This window comes from Ammodytes marinus (assembly GCF_949987685.1).
Source record: "Ammodytes marinus genome assembly, chromosome: 18".
Taxonomy (NCBI): domain Eukaryota; kingdom Metazoa; phylum Chordata; class Actinopteri; order Uranoscopiformes; family Ammodytidae; genus Ammodytes; species Ammodytes marinus.
Window position 1 is genome coordinate 10,302,251 of NC_137222.1, and position 19,410 is coordinate 10,321,660.

The 19,410-nt window shown below is 41.3% G+C and overlaps 1 protein-coding gene across 2 annotated transcripts in view; it reads right to left on the reverse strand.

The window, feature by feature from the left end:
• The window catches only part of pappaa (pregnancy-associated plasma protein A, pappalysin 1a), a 92,601-nt gene extending 74,686 nt beyond the window's left edge, over nucleotides 1-17,915 (reverse strand). For both annotated transcript variants that reach the window (XR_013845336.1, XM_080046872.1), the window contains exons 1-2: nucleotides 16,982-17,915; nucleotides 6,880-7,990 (exon numbers count right to left, since the gene is read on the reverse strand). Coding sequence is in view for 1 of the 2 variants with exons in the window: in XM_080046872.1 (XP_079902998.1) it covers nucleotides 6,880-7,990; nucleotides 16,982-17,372 (1,502 nt within the window). In the remaining variant the exon portion in view is untranslated. The remainder of the gene's footprint in view (nucleotides 1-6,879; nucleotides 7,991-16,981) is intronic.
• Nucleotides 17,916-19,410: the final 1,495 nt, after the last annotated feature.

The window sequence follows — 19,410 nt, forward strand, 5'->3', positions numbered from 1 at the left end:
CATCCACTTTGTGTGTAATCTGGCATTTCTGGACATTTTACTGTGACATTGCCTAATGTTTTTAATGGTCTTGCATGCTGCACTGCCATAGAGTGAAACGTTTTTAATTGTATTGGATCGGGGGTGAAATAAACAGTGACTGATTGGCTGCCTTAGAAACTTAGGATATTTGATATCACATATTCAAATCTTCACACTAGCCCTATATACTTAACAATTGTATGGTACTCTAAATGAGAAGGTGCTAGCATGGCCAAGGAATAAAGCTGATGTGTGTCCCAGAAGCAACTCTTGTTCCATTTCTATACTCTGGTTAGTTTGCATCTGTAGTTCAAAATATGTTTTAGAATTAGTTTTTATTTTCTGATAGCATCTCAGCATTTAATGTGGAACTTGCTTAAGTAAGACTTAGATTAATTGTTTAAGAAAGTCTACTGTCTCCCTAGACTGGGAATACTAACGGCAGCACTGATGATGGCAATCATTCAACACCATGACATATCTCTACAGCAGTGAAACTGTCATTCATTCTCTGAACACATCAAACAAATGTCTTCTCTGTAAGCCTGTCTGGTGGTCCTGGCAAACAGCATCAACAAGCTCAGTCATCTTTTGAAAGTATAATCTGTTGCACATGCTAAAGTGATAGTGTATGCCTTTCCTTTGGCTTCAGAAGGCTTAACAAGTAGATTTCCAATGGGAACGACAAACGTGAATTTATCAGAAGCAAAGTATGATATTGGCCCTACTATCTATCACAATTTAGATCCTCTTCGGATGTTTTGACCTTGTTTGTGTGATCCACTTGCCGGATGTAAATTTTGTAGTCTTGTTTCATCGGTGCTTAGATTTTAAGATTAAGTGTGATAACATTGAGGGGAAAAACAACATCCCTTTACTGCACCTGACTCCATACCAAAGGGGAGTTTCATCAAATTGTACACTTTCTTTGGTTAAACGCAAACTAACCCCTGCTTCTTACCAAATACACATCCCAAAATCCGTCCCTAACAACTACAATAACGAGCTGTCTCATTTAGCTTGTGTTTGATAAAAATGTGAACCAAGTTAATCAATTATGCCAATATAAAAATGAGATGAGGAAGAGGAACGGTACTATTGTGTGCCATTACTGTTCATTACTGTTATGTTGCAAGGTTTATTTGCACGTGCAGTACCTCATTATGGCACATCTGGAAAGAAATGTTCAAAAGATACCATGTCAGTGGTCCAAGTAAATTTCATGCTTTGTTTTGTCAAGTGCACATCACATTTGCCCCACTTGAGGTTAATTAATACAAGGATAAAAGCAGACTTTTCAAAGACTCATTCCTCTTTGACGTGCACAATCCACTTTATATCTATATTTACTCTCCCACTCAACAGCTGAAATCCAAACAAAGCATTTTGCACTATGTATTCAACTGCTGTATAAGTTGGTTTACAGATCCAGTGGACAAATACATTTTATCCGATGTGATTTGATTTTTTTTTACATGCAAGCTAAGGAAATTTCCCTATTGTGCTCACTAAATTTCACTGACATGCAACACCATTTAATATAAGCGGTCCTGTAATATTCACAACAATTAAAAGGGATCAAATTTGTCATTTGTTGTGATTTCAGCTAAGTCATAGTTGAGTATTTACTGTAGTTGACAAAACAACTGAAACTGTGAGTTGTACCACTAGATTCAGTGTTATGCTTGTTTCTCTCAATAGGCCAGTTTTTATTCAATTGATGAGAGAAATTCCAATTGCTACTTCTGTTATTTACATTAGAGTATTCATTCTTTCAGATCCTCAGGCTGTTTTATTTGGTGTCAAGACTCAAAGTCAATTGACATTATTAAGCCTGAAGAATCTTTTTTGTACTTGTAGCTCTTTATTAAATGTTCTGTGGCCAGAAGCTCGAAAGTGTTTTTTTGTTTTTAGTTTTTTGGTTAATAGTTATATGTTTGAAAAGCACGTTTAAATGCATTAAATATTCAAATTTGAGTGTAAACCTGATCTGTCTCGTATAGTGTATGTTGGTCAACCTAGCCTGAAGGAAGCAATTTAAAAGTCGGTAAAACTTTGGTTTGGCTGTGTTCTGGAAGAGTTTACACCAGTGATATAATTCTCCCACAGCGACCTAGGTTAGCCTCCTAAGGTTACCACCAATGCACATTTCATATGTAGCTACATGAAATGTTTCGTAACATCTCTACAATCTTTGTTGGACAACTCTCTCTGCCTCAAATCACAAAGTTGGATGAGGAGCTGCTTACTGAAGATTCAGTGTTCCCCTCAAAACAGACGTTTTGAATAAAGGGTTCAGTTCAGTGTAGCAAATGCTTTCTTCAAGCCTATGTAAGGGTGGAGAGAGAGAGAGAGAGAGAGAGAGAGAGAGAGAGAGAGAGAGAGAGAGAGAGAGAGAGAGAACAGATGATATAAGGTCCCTCTTCCTAATAATTTCAGGAATTTCATTATTTCCTTAGAAAATATTTGTCCAGAGGTTTTTGGACATGCGGGAAGGTGGGGGGGTGGGGGTCCCAAGAGTTTGATGCTGAAATGATTGACTCAGCAATGACTTAGAGCAGCAATTCTACTTTAGGTTGAAAACTGATCATCTGAGATCAATTATTCTAATGCCCCTGGACCTGTTGCACATGAACACAATGTGCATTGCATGTTGGATTGATGCACAGGGGAACTTTTCAGAGCAAAATCAGACAGTTTCTATTGTAAAAAAGGCCCTTTGTGTGTATGCATGTGCAAACGTGAGTGCACATTGTTGATGTCATTTAATCATCACTTAGTAAAGACTTTAGTAGAGATTTGTTAAAGGGGTCACTGTAGGGACAGTACCCTATGACATACTTACAAGAGTGTTTATAGTCAGAACAGTTTGGGCATTTCAAACACTGTCTTCCTATCCGTCCATCCACATCTTTCTCAAACCTCCTCCTCACCAATAACCATTTATCCCAAATTAGCAAGCCCCTGGTGTGCTCTCCCTCTCTCAAACACCCCTCAACTTTTTCCCCATCCCATAGCCCCTCTTATCCTCTCTTGCCTCTCATCATACTTGGGTTTATTTTTTTCAGTCAAGATGAGGCACTTGGGAAGGACAGGATTTTCCATGCATTTAACCACGCCACTTTTCAGACATGTCCTGGGAAAACTTTTAAAGACTTAGGAAGAAAGAGAATAACACAGATTTTAAAAATTAGAGAGAAGGAGAGACAGACAGACAGACAGACAGACAGAAAAGGTATGGGGAACTTTGCTAAACTCTAGCATCACTGCAGGTAACTGTTGAAGGGAGATCCAGGGGTGCCCGAGGCGGCTAAAAAATGCAGAGTTAATGCTTTTATATCTGATACATATTAAATGGGGGATTATGACTTCATCCATTTACACCCATATATAATTCATATAAGCCCATAAATTTGCCTTGTATACATATGTCTGGGGCAGCACAGTGTGAAAGCTGGGGTGAGTTGGCATGGCAATGACGATCTCACGGCCAAGAACACTTTCAAAATTGGAGGGGGCCCTCGGCTCTCCTGTCATCAAGTCGTTCAACACCACAGCCCCTAAACCCATCAGTCATCTCTGCCTTTATTACTATACTTGCACTCTTCTCTTTAACCTTCCTACTTGCTCTTCGGAATATTTTCCCCCTTCTATGTAAAGCACATGCATACAGTAGGTGCTTGGTCAACACTCAGATTCCAGAGTCGCTGCCATGACTGCCCATTTGCTGAGGGCAAAGTTTGAAGATGCAGATTTTGGAGACATATGAAATAGACAATGAGATGGTGCAAATGATCCTATCCGATCCCGATCCTATCGAAGTAAGAATGAACACTAGTCATCAGTGCCCTTTCCTTGACTTTGAACCCCAATGACCTCACCATTACCATTACCATCTGAATTCCCCATTCTGTCATATTTTCAAAAGACCACCTACAATAACTGGCAAAACATTATTCCATCATAACCACACACAAATCCCCTGGATGCCTAGTTGCCCATGCAAAGCTGCTTTCCCCTCAGTCCCCTAGTTAAGAAGGCAGACTTCTATCAGCCCCCATGAGAGCACAGGTGAAACCTCCACAACAGGTGCTTTTTAAGCGTTCTATGGCCTTAAAGTGGAAGTGAAAAGCCCTGGCATTTACACCCAAGCACTTCATTATGTTTTATGGGATGGGGGTTTAAGATTTAGACGACCAACTGTAAAACACCCAAGTCAAGAGCCCTAGAGATTAGCTACCCGCACTGAGCTAGAATACAGCAGGGAGAGGCAGTGAAGGAAAGAGAAAGAGTGGTCCATCCATTAACCTGCCACAATGAGAGGTATTGACTCAAGAGAAAGGGAGAGAGACAGAGGCCAAGGGAAAACTGATGACCCTATAGCCTCCTATTAGACCAGAACTTAATTTCCCCCAAAATATACAGAAGATAAAATAGTCTTAACATCCATCTTGCAAAGTTTGTGTATTCATCTTGCTTTAGTTTGGAAGGTATTTCAGGTGTTTACAAACCTTCTTACTCTGTTGAGTTCTGATCTTATCGGATCGATGTCCTATCCAGCTGTCCAGATAATACATATCAATATATATAATATATACAATATATTGACAGTCAAACATACAAAATATTCTCAAACAACTTATTCAGGGTGCCATTTGTTTTCTGCCTCCATACATAATGTAAATTCACATAATATAAATCACAGCGTCAGTCTGCCCCAGGGCAGCTGTGGCTACTATTGTAGTTTACCAGTATGACTGTGTGTGAATGAATGGAACATGGAACCCTGTAAAGCGCTTTGAGTGCCTTGAAAAACGCTATATAAATCCAATCCATTACAGCTGCAATTTCAGATTTTTCTAGCTCCAGACATAACAATGTGCATCTTTACAATGAATGCTGTCTGATAACATCAAATACCACCAAACCATAAGAAGTGTCAAAACCAATGCAAAATATTTCCCTCAGCAGGGGGTGGGGGGTTATCAATGGTACTTTCAGAGAGAGATTGTTGTAGGACCACAGAGCTGCCTGTGTCCTGTGTTACCAGAGTTTTGAAAACACTACATGTAAGTGGTAACAGGCGCAAACACTGCAATAATAAATGCAGGACCTCACAACCATTGTTCCCCTGCATATGCAGTACATTGTTTGTCCAGAATTCCATAATTAAGAAGGAATGTCAAACTGTTTGTAGTGCAGCTCTTTGCGAGTCCCTGCAGACATACCATAATCAAAGCAAAATAAGCAACCATTTGGAGAGATTAAATAATTTTTTTTCTAGACTGCTTTTTGTCCCTCTGTCTCTTTCTCGGTCTTGCTGGTACCCTTCCTTTCGAAAGCCCATCCTTCAGATGAGGAGGTTTGAACATTGCAATGTCAAGCGTTTTTGCCAATGGCTGATGTCTAAATGAAGTAGTTTGTCTGCCACTTGATGAATGAGCTTCTAATGATGACTAAGGTGGGAGGGATGTGGTAGGAACTGAGAGATGGAAGCAACAGCAAACCCACCTGCTTTCCCTCTCTGATGTTGTTAATTAGGTGTCATTATTTAGCTATTTAGCAGCCATTTTAAACAGGAGGATAGAGCCAAACAGACAATGCTTCCAGCTTAACAGTGATTGAAAACAGCTTGTTTTTTCTTGATTCATGCTATCAGAAAGCCTCAAACAATCCCACACACTAGGTCTACTTTTTCTCCCTTTCACTTGTCCCCAAATGACAGTGGTAAGAATCATTGACAAACATCTGAATTTCAGTCATTTTAGTCTCTTCTTCTGGTGAACCGATTAAGACCCCCTGCATTGTCCACAAGAAAATATCTCAGTCTACCGTGTTGGGTTTCAGTATAACAAGAAGCAAACAATCCTGCTATTGGGGATCTGGCACAAAACCAAATTCCAGAGATTTATCCTCCTTACCAGCATTTACTCATCATCTACAAGCCACAAAATTGCCTGCATTTGTCAAGGCCTCTGTATTCTCCTAAAGTAGCCACATGAAACCACATGATATCTTGATTGATACAGTATATACAGGTCACCTAGAAAAAAAATCTTTAATACTGGTACTCACATGCAAGTGAATGCAATGGTATTCACATGCATCTATCTTTGCTGTTTTTCTTGGACAATTCCTGGAAAAGTCTTTCAGGCGCCCACCTTTAGGGACCCATACCTGCCTCCCAAGGAAACATGTATTTCAGTGGTTTCCTGGAAAGAGTAGTTTGTGAAATTATTTACTTTGAAATTAGTTCAATTGCTAGAAGCAAAAGCCATACTGGACTCCTTTTTCTGACCTCTAATTGCCCTTACACTCTGTTTATAATGTCACTCTTTCCAAACCAACTCCCTTCTCCAATCAAGCCAGCTAAATGAGTACCACTGGGAGACACATAGTATAAGGAGGTGGGGAGAGTTGTTGAAAAATTGATACAGAAATGAGTGGTCTGGCCGGCGCATTTGCTACTAGGAAAGTCATACCATTGCGTTTGTTTTGCCCTGCCTTAAGTGTGGAACACTGATTGAACCAGGCTAAGGTTAGATTGGACTAGCGGCTCCCAGAGGATTTCCCAGGCCACACAGGCTGGGAGTTATGTTACACTGAGCCTCAGCACAAATGATCAGGAAACAGTCGGACTAGACTGTTTATCTTTTCAGGGAAACATGTAGGGAAAGGTTTGTTTTTGCACCAGGTACGCGAGACTATGACGTACAGTCGGTTTGCCGAAATGATTCATAAAAAGGCAAGGAATTCTGTGGTTAGTTAAAGCTTCATGGTGAATTCACCAACTACTTAAGAGGATGACTAGTTCAGAAAAACATGATAAGAGACAAAATGGGAAGAAAGTGAGCTTACTTGTGTGGAGAAGAGCGGTTGAAGCATGTCTTGGTCACATCAGTCACATTGGGGTTACAGCAGTCGCCGAGGTCATAGAAGAAGTTTTCCCAGTTACATTCAGGGTCACATACATTATTCCCCTGTTTGTGCTCAGGGCAACGGCTCCGATGCCCAGACATGCAGTCGCCTGCATCGTACCCTGTCAGCGGGTGGTTGCATTCTGGGTCACACGCATCGTCGCCAACTTTGCTGATGTCACAGTTAGCTAGAATCAAACGGTGTCGGAGGGAAGAATTTGTCACATTGTGAATGCTCAGCTCCCAGGTGATGTTGTAAGGGCTAAAGGCTTCATTCAGATGCTGGTGCTGAAGGCTGATCTGGTGGTCTGATACAGTCGGCCTGGTCCGTGCATCGTCCCAAACATTTATGACACGATAGCGCACTTTCTTTGGCCGACGGAATGTCCAAAGTTGGTTGTAGTTTTTGATCACCTCAACATTGTCGCAGACAGTTTGGCCACAAGTCGGAGGCTCCAGCGTTGTGTCCAAAAATCCTTCCGAATTCCCAACTCCACCACCACCACCACCCAGAAACACTAATCTTCCGACTCCGCCCTGCTCAGGCTGAGGAAAGCTACCATCTTTAACAGTCAGCCACTTCCGGCCCGGGTGCTCGAAAGTTTCACGAATGACCAGCTGAGGTAGATCTTGGGGGTCCTCGTGGCCCTGCATGTCCCTGATGATTTGCCTCTGCCCTCGGGTTTGCCTCCACAGACCCACCCTCTCCACTGCCCCCCTGTAGTTATGATTCAGTGCATTCCCCCCGATCATCAGCACTTTGCACTTTTTGGTCAGATGGCTGAAGACATCACCCGATTGCTCCCGACTGACGCCCACTTGGGCGCCATTGAAAAAGAGCTTCATGTAGACGCCATCATATGTGACAGCCACATGGGCCCATTGGTTTGGTACATAGCGGGTGTTGGAGTGGATGGAGGTCACTTTGTGGGCGCGGTCAGTTTTGAGGGAGAAGAAGAAGCGGGGGTCACGATTCCCATGATCACTAACCGTCTGGATGCCAAGCAGCCAGCCTCGGTCACTGGAGGCGTAAAAACATTTGTCGTATAGCCCTGGGGAGAGAATAACAGAAGTCAGCCATTAATATATAATATATGCCTGCTTTTATTTCCAGGTGTGAATGTGGACATTGAGCATGAACAATGAGCCGCAGTAATACAAAAAAAGTGCTGTTTATCGAGAGCTGACACTTACAATCCATCTTCAATATTGAATCAAATTATTTTTTTCTGATTCTTCACAGTTCACGTGCTTACAATAGGTAATGGTAAATGTATTTCAGGATCTGTTAGTAAATATAATTAGATCTCAATGAACTAAATCTATAAAACACTCTGGAATATTTCGAAAAGTTTTCTTTCCAGGGGCAGACTGAAAATGTAGTTAATATTAAGGAGCAAAATGTATTAATGTGACATATTTTTGTAATCTAAGTGCTGGAAATCAGTTTGAATTGCATGTTTAGCGAGGGGAGACCCCATGGAAACCTCTCTGTATAGGCTTTTTGTGAACACTGAGCACATTTAAAGCTGTTTGTGTATATGGCCCTTGCCAGTGGGGTAGCCAGAAAAGGCTAGTTTTCTGCTAAAGCCTTGTTTTTCTAGAGGCACCAAAACACCTTTTTCCTGTTTCACTTGGACCTTGCATGTCAGCTTCAGCATGGTAATGTGTTTTCACTTCTTAGGGGATCTCTAAATGTTAACTGTTTTGTTTGTTTAGCGCTTGTTCAGGTGCGTGTGCAGGCATACAAGCTCATGTCTGCGTGTGTGCATGTGTGTGTCTGTTAATACATGTTGGTGATTATGGGCATATATCCATGTGGTCCAGTCAAAGTGGGCAAAGATTCCAAAGCACCTCGACATGCCTCACAAGAGCCAACACAAGTTTGTGTTAACAGGTGATTCTAGGGAGTGAGCTGGACTCCACTCTTTTATTTCTTTTTCTTTCAAAGTTTTTTTTATTAAATGTTAGTAACGAAATTGTAGCACAATGAATACAAATTTTTTCCCCTTTTTTTCCCGAACATACCCCACCCACATCCCACCCTCACACCCAACAACACAAAATATACACTACAAGAAACAGAAATAAACAATCAATATGAAAAAAAAAAAACACATAAATAAATAAAATGTAATCAAATAAAAGAGGGGGGAGGTAGCTACTCTTCTATAGTTGTTGTTGGTTTTTTTAAATAATTTAGGAAGGGGCGCCAAATTCTGTCAAATTTATTCTCGGATCCCTGGGTAGTATAACGTATTTTCTCTAAGTTCATACATGCCATAATGTCTCGAATCCAATGTGAGTGGGAAGGAGGAGCAGGATCTTTCCACTTGAGTAGGATAGCCCTACGAGCAAGTAATGAGGTGAAGGCTAGTACCCTCAGCTTCACTTTAGGTAAGCCCGAATTTGGAGCAATGCCAAAAATTGCAGTGAAAGGGTTCGGCTTAATTTGATGCTGAAGTACTTCAGAAATTGTTTGAAAAACTGATGTCCAGAACTCAGTCAAGGTGGGACACACCCAGTACATGTGAAAGAGTGATGCCGGTGCGCTCTTACAACTATCACAGGTCGGATCTACATCGGGGAACATACGAGCTAATTTAGTTTTAGATATGTGGATACGATGTACTACTTTAAATTGCACAAGAGCATGTCGGGCGCACATGGAGGTAGAGTGTATCCCACATGTGATCTGTGAAGGCAGAGCCTAGGTCCTGCTCCCACAGGGTTCTTATAGCTGCTAATGAGGGGCTATGCAACTTCGAAATAAGGTTGAAAAACACAGAAATTGAGCCTTTTAATGTGGGGTTTACAGAAAGAAACAAATCGACATGATTGGCTGGCGGTTTATAAGGGAATTGGGTAATTAACTTCTGCGTAAAATGCCTGATTTGCAGAAATCTGAAAAAATGTGTCTTTTCGATACCGAAGTGTTTTGTCAATTGAGAAAAACTAGAAAATAGATCATTAATAAATAAATCACCGATGCATTTTAAGCCTTTTTTATGCCAGATCTTGAATGCACCATCCACCGTCGAGGGAGTAAACAAATGATTAGCTGCAATTGGGCTGAAAAGTGAAAAATTCTGCATTCCAAAATTCTTCCTAAATTGGGTCCAGATTCGAAGGGAGTGCTTAATCACGGGACTACTGTTGGGAATAGCCGAAGAGAGTGGAAGTGCGGCGCATAAGAGGGCAGATAGAGACAATGGGCTAATAGCGCTGGACTCCATTGTTACCCAGACTGGGGCTGAGTCGTCAAGGTGAAAATGCACCCAATACACTAAAGAACGGATATTAGCAGCCCAGTAATAGTATTGGAAATTAGGGAGGGCCATTCCACCTGTTTGTTTGGGTCTTTGAAGAAAAGCTTTCCGTAACCGAGGGTGTTTACCATTCCAAATATAATTTATCATTAAAGAGTCAAGGGCCTGAAAAAAGGATTTGGGGAGAAAGATGGGGAGACATTGGAATAGATATAGGAACTTTGGGAGTAATGTCATTTTAATTGAATTTATTCTACCTATAAGAGAGAAAGCCAGAGGAGACCACTTCGATAATATTTGCTTCGCCTGATCCAATAATTTGAGGAAGTTCGATTTAAATAGGTTTTTAAAATTTCTGGTAAAACATACCCCAAGGTAACTCAGATGATCTGTCACCACTTTGAGTGGGAGAGCTGTATAATCAAGTTTGAGAGCTTCTTTATTAATCGGAAAGAGTTCGCTCTTACTCAAGTTAAGTTTATAGCCAGAAAACTGACTAAAGACCTCCAACACAGAAAGTGCCTCCGGTAAAGAGGTGGCTGGCTTGGCGACAAACAAAAGTAAGTCATCGGCGTATAATGATACCTTATGTTCAATTCCTCCTCTCCATATCCCCTGAATCTGTTTGTTACTGCGAATGGCAATTGCAAGTGGTTCGATTGCAATAGCAAAAAGGAGCGGGCTCAAAGGACAACCCTGCCGGGTCCCACGGTGCAGATCAAAACTACTTGAGTAACGGCTGTTTGTTAATACTGAGGCAGAAGGGCATGCATATAATAATTTAACCCAAGAAGTGAAAACAGGACCCAAACCGAATTTTTCAAGGGTGAAAAACAAATAATTCCATTCTACTCTATCAAATGCTTTTTCAGCATCCATAGAAGCAAGGCATTCTGATTCAATATTTCTGGGGGAATGTAAAATGTTCATTAGCCGGCGGGTATTATAAAATGATTGGCGTCCCTTTATAAACCCAGTTTGGTCGGGGGATATGATAGAGGGGAGAGCATCCTCCAATCTATGGGCGAGAATTTTAGCAAGTATCTTCACATCCGTATTTAATAGTGAAATTGGTCGGTATGATGCACAATCTAGAGGATCTTTATCCTTTTTTAACAACAGGGAAATACAGGCCTGGTAGAACGAATTAGGCAGGAGTTTACCTGAGTCAAATGAGTCTGAGAATACTGAACATAAAAAAGGCGATAATTCGGCTGAAAATTTCTTTAAAAAGTCAGATGGAAGTCCGTCTGGACCAGGAGATTTGCCTGATTGCATAGATGTTATTGCTGCAATAATTTCCTTCTGAGTAATAGGTGCCTCAAGGCTATGTCTCAAGTCTTGAGAAAGGGAAGGCATGTTTAGGTTACTGAAAAAGGTTTCCATCACCGTTGCGTCTACTGTACAATCAGAACTATACAAATTTGAATAGAATGTTTTGAACTTTTCGTTTATCAATTTCTGATCTGATGTTGTACACCCACTGTCTTTCCATATTCCAGGGATGAGTTGCTTCGCTCTAAATCCGCGCAGTTGATTGGCCAGGAGTTTACCAATCTTGTCACCATGCTCGTAAAAAGTACTTCTGCTCCTAAGCAACTGGTCAGCAACTTGACGAGAGGAAAGAAGGTTGAATTCTGTCTGAAGTTTTAAACGTTCTTTGTAAAGTTCAGATGAAGGTGAATTAGCATATTGTCTGTCTATGTTCAGAATCTGATCAGCAATTTCAGTTTGTTTCTGTTTTGTACACTTATTTTTGTATGCTGCAAATGATATAATTTCACCTCTCAAATAGGCTTTCAGGGCTTCCCAAATTGTTGCATTGGACACATCTGGTGTTTTATTTATACTCAAAAAAGTTTTAATATGTGTAGAGATGTGTGAAAGAAAACTCTCATCTGTGAGCAACAATGGATCCAGTCTCCACTGCCTTCTTGTATACTCAACGTCAGAGAAAGCCAGTTGAAGGAGCAGAGGAGCGTGATCTGAGATCACTCTTTTATTTTAACAATTTTACAGTCATGCATACCTGGTATTTGCTCTCATAAGGGTTACATTTCTAACCATCATCTTTCGAGCAATTATATCTAACACTCAAATATGACCTGCACATCAAGCCAATATTAAGTATAGAGCACCCTTTACAAAAGCTCCTGGGATTTATGCATCACCTGCCTGTAAATATAATGCATATGTCTCTTCTACCTTTAGCTTGGTCTGAAATTATAAGCTGATTATCATAGTGATGATCACAACTTTGGCACAATGTGCTTGTCCACTCAGATGTCTTTTTTTCGCCATCGATTAGGCCACCCAAGCCTGCAATAAGTGGCTGGCTAATAGTGATTGCACGGACGTCTGGCTAACTTTGACTGGCTCCTAATTAGATGCACACTCTGGTATGCATTCATTTACTTGGTGTTTCTATGGACTAATGTTCAAAGGGTGAACGTTGGGTTCAGCGTCAAGGTCAGTCCTTTGGTAGATGACGTTTTCAGGCTTTCCACTACACTGGAAGGAAAAAGCCTTCCATCTGTCAGCTAGTGCACTCAAGGCTAAAAGGTGTGCTACAATGCTCGTAGGGCTCCTAGTGTAAACAGCTGTCATAATTCTGCCATGCTCAATTAATCTAACACACTACACTTTTCCAGACCCTGCACTGCGACTCCTCTGGCTCACGCATACACACACACACACACACATGCACATACTTATACAGACATGCATATACACATGCACATGAGGAAATACACATTCCCAGTACAGACAAATCGAAACGCAGAAGTACACATTTGTGTCCTTTCAGAAACACACGCGCAAAGGGATTTACATGGGCACACACTACGGTAGAGAGCAGTTCCTGTCAGGTTCAAAGGCAACCTTACTCGCACTTGCCATTAGTCTTCTTCCAAGAAAAACACACTCAGGGAAAAAGAAAAAGTAAAAAACCACACATACACACACAAAGAGAAATGTCACAACGACTTGATAAAAAGCAGGGAGGAAGGGAACAATGAAGACTCCGTTTACTTTTGAGCCGTTCTGGCTCGGAAAGGTCAAAGAAAGGCGCTTTTCATAGGCATACTGAAGTGACCGCAACAGCAATTTCCCTATGGAAACAATGGAAAATTCCAAAACTAAGCGAACATAAGAAGGATATTGATTGTAAAAATGTCATTGCGCCACTTAAAAACACTTGCCTTCAACCGTTTGAAATGGCTGTCAAGTTTCACTCTAAATGCTGAGTCATAAATGATCTCCCAATAGCTGTGCTTGTTTTTGAGTGTCAGATGACATAAATGTATCAAACCACTTGTTCTATACTCTTACTCATATACTGTGACACTCTCATCACTAATTAAATGTAAGAATATGGATTTGGGGGTATTTGAAGACACCTTTCCAAACACTCGGTGCATTATTGTTATAATTAATCAAATTAATAAGAAGATTTTTAAAAAAGATTGTAGGTGATTGCTGAAGATAAATGAAACAATCAGAGCACAACGCTTATTCAAATGTCAATCACTTGCTGGGTAATTATGATCCCAATAGAATTCCTCTTTTTCTTATTTATCCAGTCACATTTGATTATTAGTTATATGATGAAAAAAGAAGAGGAGACCATTTAGGTATGAAAAAAGGATCCTTAAGAAGCTAAATGTGTTTTTGAGCAAATGTGTGTGGGCATCATCGCGCTAAATGACAAAATAGATCTGTTATCGTAGCAACTATCAACCAACGTCTGCAAATAATTGTCCCAAGCAGGTCATGGAAGAGAGCCTACTTTCCTTTCAGGATTTTTTTCCCCTTCTCCTTTGATGTGGGACAACCCAACATGACCCGGATAAAAGGGCTAATAAGGCACAACAAAGTTTGCATAACATTTGGACAAAGCACTTGATGTTCTGATTGTGTGGCTGTGTGTGTGTGTGTGTGTGTGTGTGTGTGTGTGTGTGTGTGTGTGTGTGTGTGTGTGTGTGTGTGTGTGTGTGTGTGTGTGTGTGTGTGTGTGTGTGTGTGTGTGTGTGTGTGTGTGTGTGTGTGTGTGTGTGTGTGTGTGTGTGTGTGTGTGTGTGTGTGCAGCAACTCCTACAAAGTTTCAAATTGTTTTAAATCTTATAAACCCTGACAACCTTAACGGTGAAATGACAGCACAGAAAGAAACACAGTTTGTCTTTCTAAAAGTTGTGTGGTTGACGAGGGCACAACCCAATCAAAACTTGTAGTTGGTGAATGTTTGACGAGTCACCTGTGGATTATAAAGTCACAACTATTGATCCCCAGACATTCTCTTTTCAACCAAAAATTGGTACAAGAAAAACTGGTTAACCCCAGTATTATTGATGATGAAGTCATCACCTTAGAAAGGTCTGTTTCAATCATCTCATCCTGTTGTTACAAAATGAAGATTTTCTTCAGAAGTATAAGAAGTGTGTGTGTGCAAGGCGCAACTCAAAAACAAAGGCAAGAACGAGCCACCAGAGCTGGTCAAGGAGTATCAAAAGTACCACAGTACTGTGTGTACCCCACTGTATGCTGATTCCCTGTCAACTGCACCAATAGCCACCACATAAGCCAACATGTAACAAAAAGATAAATTGAAATATGGAAGAGAGAAAGCAAAAACAAATGGAAAAGAAAGGAAGGGGAGAGAGGGAGAGAGAGAGAGAGAGAGAGAGAGAGAGAGAGAGAGAGATGGCAGTGGTCAAAACAATCCAGTAAAAAAAACAGCTGCTGCAAACAACACTGCGCTGGGATCAAAACAAGGGGATGGGGCATTTTCAGAGGCACTGGGATTTTTCTAGGCCTGAATTGGATTTAAAAGATTAGGCTTTATTGAATTTGTTTGGTCATCATATTTGTTCTCTTAAAGTCTCCCTCTATTTCACATTGATGTTAGCACAATGGAAGCAAAAAAAGGGGTAAAAAAAATGAACACATAAGATTACACGTGGATTAATATCTGTAGTAGGCAGAAGCCACAACAAGTAGGTGTGGGACATGACAACAACACCTGTATAATATATACATATATGTTTAAACATCTTTAAAGCTTATAATTTTCCTTTTCTTGTTAAGATTGAGTCCCAGAGGTGTTCAATGATCAGTGTTGCTGGAGGTCGTTTAGTGTTGTTGTTGTACTGGATTGCATTATACCGTACAGATGTTCCTGTTATTGTGTCCATCCCCTGTAAATCTACAAGTCACTCAGGTCACAACAGACCCCCTCAACCCCCTACCAGTTTGAGACTCTTACAAGGGATTGGTTTTGCAAAGCATGTCTCTGCCAACTGGCGAACACTACCTAAACGTGTACTGTAGCTCAAAGCACACACACACACACACACACACACACACACACACACACACACACACACACACACACACACACACACACACACACACACACACACAAACACACACACACACACACACACAAGGGGTGTGTGTGTGTGTGTGTAGAGGGGGGGGGGGGTTTAGAGAAGGCCAGACGGACAGAAAATAAAGGAGCATGTAAATGCATTCATATGGGTTAGTAGAGTCCCCAAACGTCTAGGCTGGCATACAGGAGACTGAAGGAGGACTGAGTTCAATTCAGTTCAATTCAGTTCAAAGCGGGCCGCCATCTGCACAAGTACTGTAGCAAGCAATGAGTTGTGTATGCAACGCTCTCTATCGGCAGAGAAAAGCAACAGAACACTGTCCTATACTGTAATGCACAAAGGCGCTATTTATCAGAACAGATGATGCAGAACTGTTTTTTAACACCTTTCTGGAGCGCTTTTACGCATGGCTGCAGACCCGACTAAACAAAAACTAGTCCGCACAGATGTCAACTACTAAACTGTCGGGGATCCATTCATGTGGCTGTGTGTTCTCCTCTGCGCAGTAGATGGATATAGATGCATCATCACTATCTGAGTGAGGCTTAAATTAGAAATTTGCTGAGGGAACACATGGTTTCGCACAGTAGTGTGCGTTTTGGAGAGACTGTGCACCACCGTTCACCAACACACGCACCAGCACAAGCAGGACATTATCGGGAAGGAGGGGAAACCCTGGATCTCTCAGTCCTGTCCCGTAACTCCGGTAGCCAATCATAAAGGTGTCGATTATGGGGGGGACACTCAAGCTTGCGGCTGGAGCTGCGTGTTCTGAGCATTTTACACATACAACAATTAAAAAAATATGTTAATAACAAATCTCTCCCCTTTTTGCCTCGCGTGACGTGCTCGCTCACAAAGTTTTGGCCATTACATCATAGTTTTAAAATAGCCATGTCGGTTCAGAGAAATTACATTTTACGCACAGTGACATCAGCTGCTGGTCAAATGATGCGGTAGCCTATATCTGCTGCCCTTGCTCCTCACTTAGATTTTATGATGATCGCCCACTTAAATCACTATTCGAAAGTGGGAAAATTTGAGTAAAATTTCACTCGCAAAAATAGATCATTTTGCAGCGATTTCCTCTCTTCAGGTGGCCAACTTAAATGTGATCAAAATCTTCAATGACCCTATGCTTGCACTACCTAAAATATCCGCTGTACTTTTCAGAGCATTACATCATTGTCTAGTCTGATAGATGAACTCGTTTTCAACTCGCTGAAACTGCATGTTGCTTTGTTTGATGTTCTACATGACACTGGGACAAAATAGTGCACATGTGCATGTTTAGTTTGCAATTTTACCATTTAACTATCTTTGAAGTTGCACTTGTAAAAAAGGAGTTGTGTTGACATTTGAATGGAGGATGTGTAGACTATCCTACCTGCAATCACTGTGGGTGATCGTTGACCTCCCTCCGGTTTGATCCACATCTCCAGAGTGAAATTTCCTCTGGGTATCTCCACGCCAGGCTTCAGCCGGAGCTGGTCCCCCCTGCCGGTAAAATAGACAGCTTTTCCCCGGTCTGGAGAGTTTTCCTCCGCCTGTGAGGAGCGCCGACGCTGGCGGAGCACCCGTCGCTCCAAGCCGGGCAAAGACCGTTTGCCCCGGGGCAGACGTGTGGCACAAGCCCCTGGGATGGTGGCTCTCGCCTCCCTAATGCGCACCAACTCCCTCTTGGATCTCCCCTTTCCCCGGACTGTCCCGCACTCTGATCCAAAACACAAGATGAGAATCACCAGGCAAGACACCCAGGGAGATGTCCAAAGTTTCATTTTTCGGGAGAGGAAATGACAAAAAATAAAAATAAAAAAATAAAATAAGAGAAATAAAATAAAGAAACAACGGAATAACTAGAAGAAGAAAAAAATGTATGTCCACGATGTTGTCCTCTTTGGAATCCGCTCGAGTTTTTCCTTCTGTCTTTTTACAGCGGTAGAATGTCAAACCGTAGAAACTGTCTAAATAAACCCATAAAGCTATGCTGTTTTTCCCTCTTTATAATGCTAAGCCACGACCCCCTCTCTTAAGCAAAACTACTCTGGAGACATTCAGGGGACACAGGAATATTTGATTCATGTATGTGTTCCACGGTGCCTTTTCAATGGGTCCCATTTAGCCAAAGGGATGACTAATAAGTAATCAATCAAGAGGGGGGTCCGGCCGATGCCCCCCTCATCCCCTTTGGACGGTAGGAGTTACTTGCAGAAATCCACAGTTGTCCGCCAAGCGCTTGTCACACCTTTTTGTTGTTTCCTTATCCTACCCGTAAAACAGCATAAGAAATGGCACATATTAAATTCCAAAGACAAGTGACAACAAACCGACCTCTCATATTTATTACAGGAAACAAAAGAGGTAAATTGTGATCAAAAATGGAATCCAAACTTCCCTCTGCCTTGTGTGCCTGTACAAAAGTTGAAATGCACTATAATATGTGCTGAGGCGAATGAGAGGAAGAGGGACAGAGAGCTGCAGAAGTAAGAGGCATCGCGGTCCTCATTGATTGCCTGGAGCAGCAGATACACTTGGAGGAGTCAGTCGGAGCTCGTCGTCCGCTTTAGAGGCAGTTTCCCTCTAAGTCTTTATAAGAACAACTCATGTTTCAAATGTTCCGGGGCTGTTTTTTTTTTTTTTTTTTTTTTTTCAAAGTGGGAAGTCACTCAGGTAGGCAACTCTCACTGACGGCAATTCTCTCTATGGCACATAATGATAGGATGGTGTTTACGGAGTTTGAAAGGCGTATATGTATCCCTCTAGTGGCTACAATTTAAACAATCCCAACACTTCCCACCAAGTCCACAATCATAACCAAGCAGTCTGAGAAGAACATACAGAGAATCATTGTAGACCTTGTTGTTCGTTGTTTTAATCCCTCCTGAAAGCTCTAAAATTGATATTATATTAGGCCTATATTATTATTAGATTTTTGCACTGGCTCTGACAACCTCATATACAATAAAGCTTATCTGAACTATTAAACTGGACTAATCCTCAATGTATTTAAAACAAATCTACTATAGAATACTATATACTGATTGTTCCAAACATATATTGTTTTTAATCGATAAGCTTCCGATTTATTTTTATTTTTTAACAATGTCAGTTATGTCTCTCCCTTTCCACCTTCAACCTAGAATGTATTCCTTCGGCCATATATTTGAACAAGTCTTCAGGCTTTTGTTCTGTGCCATATCTCATCCATCCACCAGATGCCCTTATACTTTCCTTCCTTTTACCATCACCAGATTATCTCACCCATCTCCACCCCAGCTCCCTCTTTACTAATCAGCACCCCTAACTGCCCGGCCTTTACCACCCATCTCCCCAAATGCTTCCCATTCTGTCATTAAAGGAATAGTTAAAAAAAAATGTATTTTCAGCCATTTGCCTTCCTCCCCGTCTCACGGAAAGGTGACAGAAACCATTCCTGTCTGTGCATGCGTTTTTGATATAGAAATGGGCAAATGTCGCTCCTTCAGGTTAGCTTATAGCTCAAACACTGGTAGTCAAAGGGGAGCAGGTCAAAAGATAAACTTTACAACATCACTCAGGGCTCCTGTGTGCTTGTTGCAACTTGTTTATTGAACAAAGTACATGCTGGAAGGAAACCAGGAAGTGCCTGTGACGGTCACGTATGTATTTGATTCTTTGCTCTCAACAAATACAGCATATTTCATGCAACTACAAAACAATACTATAGGCTATACCAACAGACTTCCAGGAAAGTCCTCCATTTTAACTTTTGCAAAGTATGATGTATTCTTTATGGGCATAACTGCCCCATCAAAGTCATGTTTCCCGTTAATGTAT